This window comes from Phasianus colchicus, chromosome 2 (genome assembly GCF_987193195.1).
Source record: "Phasianus colchicus chromosome 2, bPhaCol1.hap1.1, whole genome shotgun sequence".
Taxonomy (NCBI): Eukaryota; Metazoa; Chordata; class Aves; order Galliformes; family Phasianidae; genus Phasianus; species Phasianus colchicus.
The window spans coordinates 70,439,148-70,452,801 of record NC_143437.1 but is presented as its reverse complement, the minus strand read 5'-3'; the positions used below and the strand labels follow the sequence as shown (position 1 = coordinate 70,452,801).

General features: G+C 32.9%; 1 protein-coding gene across 3 annotated transcripts in view; it reads right to left on the bottom strand.

Moving 5' to 3' along the window:
• Positions 1 to 13,654, bottom strand: part of ASCC3 (activating signal cointegrator 1 complex subunit 3) — a 252,676-nt gene that overhangs the window by 122,587 nt on the left and 116,435 nt on the right. For all 3 annotated transcript variants that reach the window (XM_090135956.1, XM_031611074.2, XM_090135957.1), the window contains exon 14: positions 3,470 to 3,604. In XM_090135956.1, coding sequence (XP_089992082.1) covers positions 3,470 to 3,604 — 135 coding nt within the window. The remainder of the gene's footprint in view (positions 1 to 3,469; positions 3,605 to 13,654) is intronic.

Sequence of the window (13,654 nt, the reverse complement as noted above, 5' to 3'; positions counted from 1 at the left end):
TTGTGTAGCTTGGCCTACTCCTAACAGCATTTCGTTTCTATTTAGATGAATAAGATCTTATACAGTGAAAAATCTGAAACCACGATGACAACTAGCATAAGATTCTAGACTTAGAGTAGTAGGTAGATCAATTCAGAGATAAAAAATGACATAAGACTATATGCACATCAGAAATAAAGTTGCTGCAGCTCAAACACAAAGTCAGGCCTCGCTCAGTTCTGCATGTCACGTGATAAACATAGAACCATGGAACCATTTAAGTTGAAAAACATTTTCAAGATCACCAAATCCAACCAGGAAACTGAACTATCGAGCCACATCACTATACCATGTCCCTTTGTGCTATGTCCACACATTTCTAAAATACCTCCAGCGAGTGGGACTGTACCGCTTTCCTGGGCAACACAGTCCTATGCTCGACCACTCTCCTTAGTGAAGAAATTCTTTCTCACGTTCTCTCTAAACCTCACCTGGTGCAACTTGAGACTACTTCCTCAGGTCATATAATCTGTCTTATGATAAACAAAACCAACGCTCTCTCCTTGCTGCAACAGCGAAATAGTTGGTCCTCCCTGTTTATAAAAACTATGAATCCATAATTTCTGGTTACATTATAGCATGTGAGATGCTATTGCAATCATGCAGAAAGTTGTGAAAAGAATTAAAGGATCTGATAAAATATAAAATAATTCATTTGCTTTTAATGATGAAAGCCATTTTGCTTTATCCCCCAAATTAGAATGCTTCCATAAATATCTTCTGAAGTAAACTCAGCTGTTCTACAATCTTTTGCACAGATCAACATTTTTAACTACAGTCGTTATTAAAGAACTTCAAATTTGATTTAGAACCGATGCTTGGATTCACAAGAAAAGCGTGTATAAGTGATTTTGGAATGTAGGAGGACAGAAGACTGACAAATTTACTGTCTTGGTTTACTCAGTTTCCCTTAGATTTCTGTGTGATAGATAAATACTCTCAGAAAAAAAAGTTATTTCAGAAATGCAGCCAACCAGTCTACAAAGCACTTTTATCTACCAGTCTTAATTTGTACTATAAATGCTACCTTAATTCATTGTCCAGGCACAGGCAGCAAAAATTTGTATTCAAAACAGACTTAGATCTTAAATTTTCTCTGTGATGTTCCTCTGATTCTTCGCAACATAAGAACATGTTTTATAATTGATTTAATGCCAGGATGAAAAGAGTAAGTGAATAAACAGAAGTACTTTTCACTGAAATACACAGTGTGTTGGACAAACATGTCAATCACTCTGGAAGTAATGTATCGCATTTATTTCCATGGAAAATGCAACACATACAAAGAGCACAATAACACTATTTGATAGAGAAGATTCTCAGCAACAAAACACTGTTTTGCAACATTTTTCACCACTATTAGCTATGCATTTTCATCAACAATGAACAAAAGCCTGAATGCCTCACTTGTAAAAATTCGTGCCAGTGAAGGTGACACACTATTGCTGTCACCCACCACCTCACTGTGCTCATATCCACAGCCTGGTCTCCATAAATGCTCAGGAAGAGTTGATGAATGTCAGTGGGTGCAATGTTTCTGCATGGAGGAATTCAACTTCACATCTTTGCTTCCTATGCACTTCCACATCAGATGCTATTCTGTTAGACTGTCCTGCTGCTGCCATCTGTCACACAGCAACAAAATGTAATGGAATACTGGTGGGAAGGTCCAGCCTCTACTGTCATATCACCAACATCTGCCTTTGATGTTGTGGGACAACATAACAAAACAGGAGGTAATACTTTCAGAGCAGCCCTTGTACCTGATGACAGAAACATCACATAGGATGCACCACTGAAACCAGAGCATCATCTTTCCTAACTTCATGAGTAGTAATTTTGAGTGCCTAAACAAATACTGGTATTTTCAATTACTGAATTTATTGTTTTTCCTAATCTAATGAAAATCTAATATTATTTTAATAAAGATTTTGTTCTAAAAAGTCTAATGAAAAGAGATTCAGCATTAATTTTCAGTGTTACGGTAGAAATAACAGATTTCCAGGTTCAGTTTTGATGATATTTTTAAAATGCAGCAGTTACTAGCAGCCGCAAAAAAGAGGAAAATTTTAATATACTATTGATGAAAGATAAGGATAACTTATCATTTAGTATATCTCTATAAATATTTATTACAGTTATCAGAAGTATCTTGAAAAAGAACACAATCAAAATCTTCTCTAATTTATAATTTTCTCTACATCACAGAAATTTGAGTTTACTAACAGCAATATCTCTGCTCCATTAATAATTAATAGATCTGAATGAATATCTCCCCCATTCTCTTCAGAGCAATAAAGTAAGGTAGTGTATATAACATCTCAAATAGATGAAGATTCTAACTCCCTTCCTCCCAATCTATCCAATTCCTAATTCAGAGGTGACAAAAGTATTTAAAATTTTATCACCGTGTTTACCAGTGAGAGAAGGTATGTTATGTATAGATTAAGCTTTATATAATGAAAAGGTATTTCTTTTATGTTTAGTTATTTAGTTCAGAGAGAGGAAAAACATTACCCTTCAGGGAATATTAACAAGACACCAGACATTACCTCAAATAATATATCCCCAAATGCAAAAGTCATATATAGCAAAAAACTGAGAATTGTTTTGGAAACCTTTTCTCAGCAGAAATACAGGCATATTGCTTGAGTAGGTGAAAAGAAATTGTTGGAGATGAAATTACTACATAAGAAAAAAATTTGAGGTCACATAACACAATTTGTGCAGGGAAAGAACTGTAAAAATGCATAAAAGTATACTGTTTTCAAACTTCTCATACAGAACCAGATTAAGGGGGCTAAGCCCTTGTAAGAGTCAAATTCTTCCCACTTTCCAATCTTTCCCAATTTCAATTCTTAGAACAATTACTTTTTGATTGCCCATCACTAGATAATGTATGAGAAAGTCAGATAGTCTTGGAAAGGTAATAAATCTACTGATGATGTCAGGTTAATACTTTAGGACAGTTTTCTGTCACAAAAGGTGAAGAGTAGCAAATGTTTATGGAAAGAGCGCAAAATGAAGGAGATGCATACTCTCCCAAGACAGTAAAAATCAGTGGCTTAGGGACTTCCTGGGTTGGAGATTGCATAAAGATTACTGTGATCCATGAGCACCAAAATCCTTCTTCTCTAGTTTCCCCAATTCTTTCTGATAAAAAGCCTCCCTCCTCAATGATACAATGGACTTGAGAAATCAAACAATGCCTGCAAAATTACAGCTAACTGTAAGTAACAGTATTGGTTTATCTTCATTCATCTTTGGCATTATTCTTTACTTTCCACATCTATATAATTCAGAAATTCCACTGCTCCTTCCTGAGCAAAACATATTTTCTAAGAAGTTCAAAACCACGTTCCCATACTGGATAGCATCATAAAAGCAAAATTAGGATTGCAAAAATTACCAATATAAATGATTCACCCACCTGTTTTTCAGCTTGTCCATAATCTGATCCTTGAGGTGACAAGAAGTGACAAATATGGCCATTGTTTTTTGCTTTTTCTCGAAGAGCCATAGCAGTTCTGACTGTGGCATTTCTAGCATGAACAAACACCATCACCTTAAGACAGAAAGAAATAGAGCTGATGAGAAATGACTGAAGTCTGAAATAATCAAAAGACCTTAATAATAAAATATTCTCTACTGTAAGAACAAATTAAATGGATAAATGCATGGCAGCATGATGAAAAATAATGTAGCTTTAGAGAAATTAAAGGATGATCCTGTCTATATTATCATAATGTTTTTCAAGAGCTTCTGAAAAGGTTCTCATTTCTAATTCTTTAGTCTTTAAAAGATAGGTAACAATCAGTGTTAAAAGAAATAGTTCTTTTTCAAATAGTGAAGAAAATGCCATTGAGGAAAAATAGAAGCGCTGTTTGACACATTCTAAATGATCTGGAAAGCAAATACAGAAGTGATAAATTATTTAATGGTATGATTTGACTATGCAAGACAGTTGAAACAAAAACCGACTATAAAGAGTCTTTAGAGGATATTATAGTCCCAAGACACTTGACAATCAAAGAGAAGATAAAGTAAGAACAAATGCAAAACATGCATGCAGATACACATTCGACATTTGTTGGGTGTAAACCCCATACCATCACTTATAAAGATACCTTAAAGACAATGGACACTCTGAAAATACCAACTAAGGATTGAGCAAAAAGATAATAAAATGGTAAAAAAATTGATAGAAGGAGAATTATCAATAAAATAGAAAGCATCTTTGAATTGATTTGAACCCCTGTCTACAATAGATTTTGAAAATACGTTAATGCATCATTCACACAATCTCATGGTCACTTATTATTTTTACCACCATATATGGTGGTTACAATGAAATGTTAATAACTATCTCTTTAGAAATGTATACGAACCAGTTTAAACTGCTATAAATTAAAATTTACTGCAAGACATATTTAATATGAACAATGGTTCTAATGGGAAGAAAGATTTTTTCTATAGGAAACCAGGGATCATTCATTCAGTCAAGCACAGACAAGATATGATTCAACAAACTGTCATTTATACATACAATGGAATTAATGCTTATTTAATTAATAGGAATGGACAGAAAATTCATTAAGCATGGACAGGATCCATTAAGGTAAGAAAATATGGAATAAACCATATGAAGGAGTGAGTTATTTCAAACCCACTAGAAGACTTCAAAAGAAAAATTGTAAGACCAACATGTACCTTCCTATAAGTATGTGTGTCTGCATAATGCCTGAATTCCTGCCAGCTACCATGAAGAATCAACAAAAAGATATAAATGACTGGTTTAACCAAAGTAAATGACGACTGCTTCTTCTTCTACTTGTTCAATTATGCCTTATTGGAATGTAATTATTTTGTGCCAGTCAATGATGGAGAATATCTATCACTAGTGATTAAATGTCAGTTAATTACAGTGCAAATAACAGCTTGGAATGTCTGATAGCCACACACTGCTGGGAAAGGTAAGCTATAGAAAACACTCAATATTTTCCCCCTGAGAATTTTGTGTTGCTTGCTGTTTGCATAAATTGACAACACATACTTGGTCAGACAGCTCTTTGGTTTGATCTCATATGACAATTTTTGTGTTCCTAAAACTCCCACTTGGAAATGTTTGAATGACTGGCTAATAAGTAAGCTGAATCAATTTAAGCATATAGCTACAGATCTATTTTAAGTCAGTTTCAGTTGCATTTTATGACAGGTATGTCAAATTCCAGACAACCCTGTGCTTTTAATTTGGTTCTTTTGGCAGCAATATCCTTGCATCAACCTATGGCATATTACTGAAATATTTTCAAATAAAACATTATTAATGAATGAGTTAGCTATATTTAAGGGCATAATTAAACAAGTTATTACTTCTGTTCTGAATTTAGACATTTATAATTTAATTAGAAACGTACACTTTGATATAAAAATACACAAATTCTATAAAGTAGCTGTAAATTTATATAAACTATAAATTTATCATTAAAAATAATCAAAATGAAAACAGGTGACAACATAAGGAGGAGAGAAAAGAGAAAAAATGCTGTATGCATATCTGATATCTGGAAGAATTACACGTGACTTGCTTTAGCTTATTTGATACATCTTTCCATGATCATTTCAGTAATGTTGTGATTTCTATAATTATTAGCTTTGATCAGAGTAAAAATATTCTCAGATACATGCCACGGTAAACATAATCATTTTGTTTAAATTAAAATACTTATTAGCAAAATCTTTTTAAAATTTCTTCAAAAAGAGGCTATAGCATAACAGAGCATATGCATATCTTCATGTCTTCATTGATTATTTAAGGATTGCCTATTTATCCTTTTGAAAATTCTTTTTATAGAAAGCCTAAAAAATAAGATTAAATTCCTTTCATTACGAGTTCCATCAAGTCATCTTCAGTGAATTCTCACTTCATAACCTTTAATTTTAAATCCAATTGATTTTATACTTTATTAACTTGTTTCCTTTAAATATGAAGTCATACTAACATTTGATTCTTTGTTTAAGAGATTAAAAATTCATCTTCTGAAAACAGGTAATTTCTGAAAGTAAAGAAAATGAGGAAATACAGTACTGCCTATTAAATAGAAATGGCCTTTTTATCCAGGCTTGCGCATTAGGAGGTATTTGACACACTGACTTCTTAAAAACAAAACAAAAAACCCAAACAACCAACAACAGATATATGTAATAAGGGGTTTTAAGATTCAACCACAAAATAGGTTTGTCGATTGGTTTTACAGTGTATTTTAAAATTTTAGATTCTATTTTATTTCAGTCTTGCATTAATTTTGAATAACTTAAATATAAAATGTAAAATTGGAGAATGATGTTTATATAACACTAATATTGATAAACATCTTATTTGAATGATGTTTATATAACACTAATATTGATAAACACCTTATTTGTCCTCCAGACCTTTCTAGAATCCATAATCAAAGATCAAATTAAGCATGGTGTGACTGAATTTTTGAGGCTTATGGATCTTTTGTTCCTAGAAGAACAAGGCTCAAAGAAAAGCTGCAAAGAGGAATGCTTTTAAAGTTGGAAAGGAACTAATAAAGCCAATCAAAAATTGTGTACTTTTATATCAAAGCGTACAAAGTAGCTGTAAACTTACAAGCTGATCTGCACACAAGAGTGTACTTAAATCCAACAAACTTCTTAATTAACCAGGCTACAATTTTTTAGGAATTGTTTAAACAAGACACAGAGAAATACTGTGACATTCAAACTAAACAAACTGCAGTATAGAAAGCATTGTAGGTGTAACACTTCAGTTGCTAGAACTATTTTTAGAAAGGAGCAAAAAGGCACTACTGGGAAATGACATGTGGTAGAACTAAGTCACCACAGTAACACAAAATAGAGAACAGAATGCTAGCCCCAGAAAAGATGAGAGTAGAAAATAGGCCCTTCACTGAAGAATCTTCGCAATTATGTAAATAAGCAGTAACTGCAATACTTGAATAAAGCCCATTCTTGGAATTCTAAAAGCAAAGAAAATTTCTCTTAGTTCTAATCATAATCAGGCAGAACCTTTATTAACTGTCACTATCATGTGGTTCTGCTTAGACCAAAACAAACAACAGCAAAAAGATAATTACTATTCCAAAGGCTTAGAATTTTTACTTTTATTTTTATTTTACTTTTCAGGCTTCTTCCCTGCCCTTAACTCTTTTTCACCTTCATAGAAGATACAATACAGTTCTTTACTCAGGATGAAAACGTGCTAACAATACACTTGGTGGATGAAGCAGTAACATTCATGTCTAATTTTAACTACACAGAAAAATAAGAAAGTCGAGTTAATCTAAATTTCTGTATGAAGGTAAAATTTAATAGGTGACACTTTGCTATAGAGTATTATGCAAATTGATAAATCTAAATACATTTGTGTATTTAAATCTTGGCCACTGAACATTTCTAAAATTATTGCATAGCACTACTCCAGCAAGACCTTTCAGTTAACACACTTCAAAGTATATCATTCAAATAATAATCAGTTTGTCCCAGAAGAATCTGAATCATTTTTCAGTGTTTGGTGCCTTGATTTTCTTTGAAATGTTAGAAGACTAATTTAAAAAGCAACAACAACAAATTATTGCTATGAAAGACACATCAATATAGAATTTATACAGCATTTGGCAAGTGTAGTTGTTTTAGTTGTACATTCTGCCTACATGAATCTGAAATTAAATGGGACTTTCCCTCCAAGTGCTATTCCATGCTGTGATTTCCACAATAACTGGAAAACAAGCAGCATGTTTCTCTAATAGAGGACTGGAAGATGTTTCAAGTGCATGAATAGGAATAATAATAGGCAGAAGTAACCCAGGAAAATAACCCTGCAATTGTTAACCCTGACCTGAATGAGTAGGCTCGTTTTTTAGAAAGGAATACAGCTACAATTCAGGCTCTACATTGCACCTATACTGTAGAAAAATATATATATATACACAGTAGGATAGTGCTAAGTTGGGAAGCCAGACTTAAATCAATACAACGTGCAGTTAACATCCCTTATGTTTAAGCATTATTTGCCACATTCTGTATGTGAAGCAGACAATGCTCAATTCATCTTGTATTCACCTTGTGTTATCAAGCACACTGATCAAAACCCCATCCCAAAGACAAAATTAACAATTCCATAACAGCATTTGCTGTAAGACTAATCATTACAAGAAAACAGGATTATGGAAATCAAGAAAAATGCACGTGGCATTGTTTCTTCATATGCACATTTTGCAAGTGAATCTACGGTTAACTGCATTCCCAGACTGACGTTGATACTGAAGATGTGAGATCACACAGCTTACTGTGACTTGAAAAACTCAAAGCAGAGCTATTAACTCTGTAGAAACTAAGAGCACTATCATCAGACCAATGATTCCTATGTTCTAGTTCTCAAAATTTGAAAGCCCTGATAATATGTATTTCTGAAGACACTTATTTCAGAAACTTCTGCTTGTGTAAACACCACATATACTATTAAAGGCAGAGAGAATCTAACTTTTCATAACAGACCATCTCTGTTTAATATATTATTTTTATAGTATCCATTACACTATTTTGATTCTCTGTAATGAAGATGTCATCATACATAGCTGTTTCCTTAGCTTGCTAAATATCTTGCACTACATGAGGAATTATAAGAAACCTCATGCATAAAAGCCTTCAGAATATTCAGTAGCCACAGAGCAAATTTGATATTCCATCTTCTACATGGCTTTTCACAGAATCATTGTGTGACAACATCTGATATGACAGCAATCATTCACTCAAGGAACACATAAGAACTTGTCATTCATCAAGCAGTAATTACAAAACAAATGCTGATATAACTGTTCTGTACTCAGAGACTTTCTGCAGCTCTTACAGAAGGATATCTAATTCTCAGATGTGTAGCATTTGCTTTCTTTAAAAAAAAAAGGAAGGTGAATTTCATAAACTAACAATGTGCAGTGGAATGAATTGACTTTTATATATGTTACAATCACATATCAACACCTGACAAAATTTGTAATTTAATATTGTTGCACAACTTGCCAAAATAAAAATAAATTATCAATGAGAGATAGCCAGCCAGTCTGATTAAAAGGACTGTTTCATTAGCTACTAGAGGTGCACAATCTTATGGATAATGTTTATTTAAAATATCAGTAACATCACCAAATTTTTACAAAGAACAACCCTTAGCTACGTATGAACCTTGCTGCATGTTCTTCCTAAAAAAAAAAGAAAAGAAAAAAAAAAATTGTTGTGAAACAGCAACATAAGACTTTAACAGGTTAATTTAGCATGTCTTAAGTGTGTCAGAGAATATTCTATTTCCATGGAAAATCTCTGTGCATTAAATTATGCAAATAAGTTAGGAAAAGTAATTTAGAATAGAGAGAAGCAGTTCCACAGCTACAAGCTGTGTAATTAGATCTGTACTTTGCAGTTCAAAGCTAGCTTGGTGCATATAGCTCTAGTGCTAAAAGCATTTGCTGCTGCTCTCGGAAAACCAAAGCTTTTAAAAGACAAAAATACAAAAGAAAGGAAAAGACAAATGTCTCCAGCCAGGTTATCTCCACAGAATTTTCTTCAAGCATTAAACAAATCAACCATTCTTGCCAAAGACTTCATTTAATATTCACCACAGTAAGCACTTGGATTCCCCTAGTGCTGCATGTTCCAAGCTATAATTCCCCTGAAACACGCTCGTGAGTTACTGTAGCACTGAAAAGTATGTTACTCTGAATACCCACAAGGACTAATACATCTGTGTTATCAGGAAAACATAACTAGACACTACCAGAAGTTGCCACATATTCTCTTAGATGAGAAAGAAAACACACACTACACGTATACATAACAAAAGTGTCTAAAATCAGTTAAGAAATTTTTAATCAGATACCTGAAATTCAAAAACCCTTTCTTCTGCCTTGAACAGTAACAATAACTTTTCCCACAGGGAAACGTCACTTTCATAATAGCATTCTCTATAGCAGCTCATAAATGGTGAATTCACCTTTTAGGAGAAGCACACTGACTCTTTGAGGCACTTTACTGCCTTACCATTAGAGCGCTGGTGACACTAAATGCAAGTATAGGAATATACACTTTATTTTAGCTTCAAGACATTATTTTGTTTTACCCAGCTATGTCCTTAAAAAAAAAACATTCTTTTATTTGTATCCAATTCTTAACTACTACTTCTACTGAAAATGAACACCTGGGGACACTGATCGACAGATCAATTTATCCATCCATTTTTTCCCTGAAGAACTTAATGAAATCTACCCCAAGCTTCTTCATTAGGAATTGAGTTTTGCAGTTTCTTCACTTCTCCCCAAGGAATGCTGCCTATCTTTATCTAGGTTAAAATGTCATCCTTTGCACTTCACTAAATAGAACCGTCACCTGGAAAACTAAATATAATTCACTAATGCTTAGCCTAATTCTAAGAAATAACAAAACTGCTTATCACTTGTGTTGTGACTTCCCCTCAACTGCCAGGACACAGTTCAAAATTTTAGTGCTTAACAGCTACAGAATGAAAAGTACACTTTAAGCAAAATATTAATGAGAACAACACACATGGCTTACTAGTAGTTCTTGATCAAAAGCGTTCACCACAAAACCAGAATAGCTTGATTACCAGTTCTAAATGAAGGCACAACTGTTTATATGTATTATTTCCCTTTCCCCTTGGTGACATAACAATAGTTCATGAGGATCACTATTCAGAATTAATAATTTAATGGAGTAAAGTATATGAAATAAAAATTTTTTATAAGGTAATCCATACTGAAGTTTAAAATGTTTAATATACAAATCTTATATGTTAGCAGATTTTTATATTTTTCAAAGTGAAAAGTTTTTTCAAATATTGAAAAACAACAGCAAAAAAAAGCTGAACAAGCCAAGCTCCAGGTATCCTTGCTGTGTTGTCACATACAGGCAAACTCCCTGCTATGCTTGCCTGACCTTGTTAAAGAGCCTACTCCCACTTATTGCAGCACTTTATTTCTGTGAGCTCTGTGATCTCAATGAGACCTCAGCTTCTGGATGCAGATGCCTAATGTCTCCTTTTTGTTCAACACAGAAGTGTACAGGCAATTCAGAGGCACCAGCTGTGGTGATGCAAAACATGATATAGTACTTTCTGCCACAACATGGAAATGAAAGGATTAGGGGCATGATGTCATTACCATTCAGAGCTACGGTTAAGAGAGTTTTGGACCCAGAAAGTTCTACAGTAAGCCTCAAGCATTAAGCACGACAACACAAAACCCTTAAATTGAAAAAAACAGACTGTGTATGCAACATCAATAAAGAAAGGATGCTTCTTGATAAAAAAATATTTAACCATATGAAACATAATGATTCCGCTTTGAAAGATACAGAACAGTAACATATTTTTTGTTTATGTGTGTTGATTGGTTTTTGGTTGATTTGGAATTTTATAATTACTATTAAAATGAATTACTTTAAAATTTCCAAACACTCGTATTTATGATCTAGCTTTATATTTTGATTTACACTGGATGCTTAGTTATGGAATCAGTGCTAAACTACAGATTTCTTGATACTAACGGAAATCCTTTCAGAACAATGTAACACAATCTACGCTATCTTTGATGTGTAGCCTTAGTCAAATATATTTAAATTGTAGGAAGTTAATACTTAGTTGAAATTAATTTTATTTCCATGCATTTCAGGGTAATTTATTTTAACTTTATTAGATTTATATAGTAATTGATTACTCCCCATACCAAAAGCACATACAAAAACACTCTGAGTCAAAGGGAGAAGAAGGTGAAAGATGAAATCTTTCGTTATCTTAATGCACTAAGCCTAGAAATGCCTAACACAGGAAAAGAATTTTCCAAAACACAGTATTTCTGCAACACAGTACGAAGAGTTAACTTTACAGAATGTAGAGCAAAAATGTACATAATGAAAATTGAAATGGAATGTAAATTATTCACTAAGACAAACAAACAATATTTTACTGACTCCTACAGGTAGCAGAAATTATTTTGGATTTTAATTGACAGGATAGAAATAGAAATAGCAAGATCTATTCTTGCATAGAAAATTAAGCAAGAACAGCTAGTCCATTACCATGCAAATATATGTCATTAGGCAGCTAACAATTGCATTTTTACAGATGCCAATGGACTTGAATGACAATTGTTATTCAAAATTGCGCACAGCTTTTCACTGCATCTTTTTTTAGCAAAACAAGATCATGCAAGAATTTCTTTCAAGCATTTCCTTTTGTCCTGGCCTGACATCAGCTGTTCGAACTTCACAAAATACATATATTTCTACGTTTCTTCCTTAGAATAAATTCTATTTTTGTCAACTATTACATTAGAACAAGAGTTGTAAAGCCTATCCTTTCATGTTTCCAAAACTATAAGTATACTCCAAAACTTAAGTATACACTGTCTATAATACGTAAGAATAACCCAGAAGCTAGTAGTAGTATGCAAATTCTATTCAGGAAAGAAACAAAAGGGATACTGGATACCTATTCCCATACTTTGTACTTCAGCACATTAAGAGTAAATTGTCAAGGCAAATTCTGTATCTTCTGGTTTTGTAAGAGCCAAAACATAAATAAATCTAATAAACAATTAAAGAACAGAACAGTCAGGTTTTGTAGCTTATTGCTTGTCAGCATTATTTAAAAACATATTGCTATGCAAAAGTTTTTCCCCCTTACCCCTAACAATAGGTTTTCTAAACCAGAGAAGAAACAACTTCAAGTATTAAGCAATGTTTTTAATACAAAGCTTAATAAAGTTACAAAGAATTTAAATGATGTGGCAGTTTACGAACAATAATAAACTGTGATAGAATAATTAGATACACCTTGTAAGCCCTACTTGAAATACCTCAATCTTCTTAAGATGTTATATCCTAAATAAGAAAATTTTAAATACCTCATGATTAAGGATATGACAGTATATATGTCTGTAACATATTCTGGAATCATCATTAATTACAAATAAACTATCAACACCAGAGAGCTGTGTATGTAAGAAATCTCCAGTTCTGAGAAAGTGAAAACAAGTTTAAAATCTGAAGGAATTTCCTGATGCATGTTAGCGTCTTAATAAAGATTTTTTATTTCCCATCCTCATTGACTCCTCTAAGTAACATATTTTCTATAGAATCCTGTATTTCAAATTAAAACACTAATGAAATTTCTATGGGATTGTTTGGTGACATCTCTTAAAAAGTCACCATGTCTTGGTGGAGAGTAGTTATTTGATTACATTTTGAATAATTTACAAAAAAATTTGATGATAATTAGGATGCTTTGTTAGTTGATATTCTGTTACATAAAACACACCCTGATTTCTTCAAGGACTACAGTAAACATGGATTTTCAAAAGTCTCAGACCACTGCCTATTCTTCAACATTTCTTCTTCAGTATCATTTTTCTTGTCATTAAACTCCTCGTCAAGAACAATACAAAGTTAATACAAATACACAGACCTTACTTCCCACAATCTTCTAGACCACTAATAGTCTGCAGCCCTGTGTTTGAAACAGAGCTGTTAACCCAGAACTAGTAAAATTTACAACATTAGG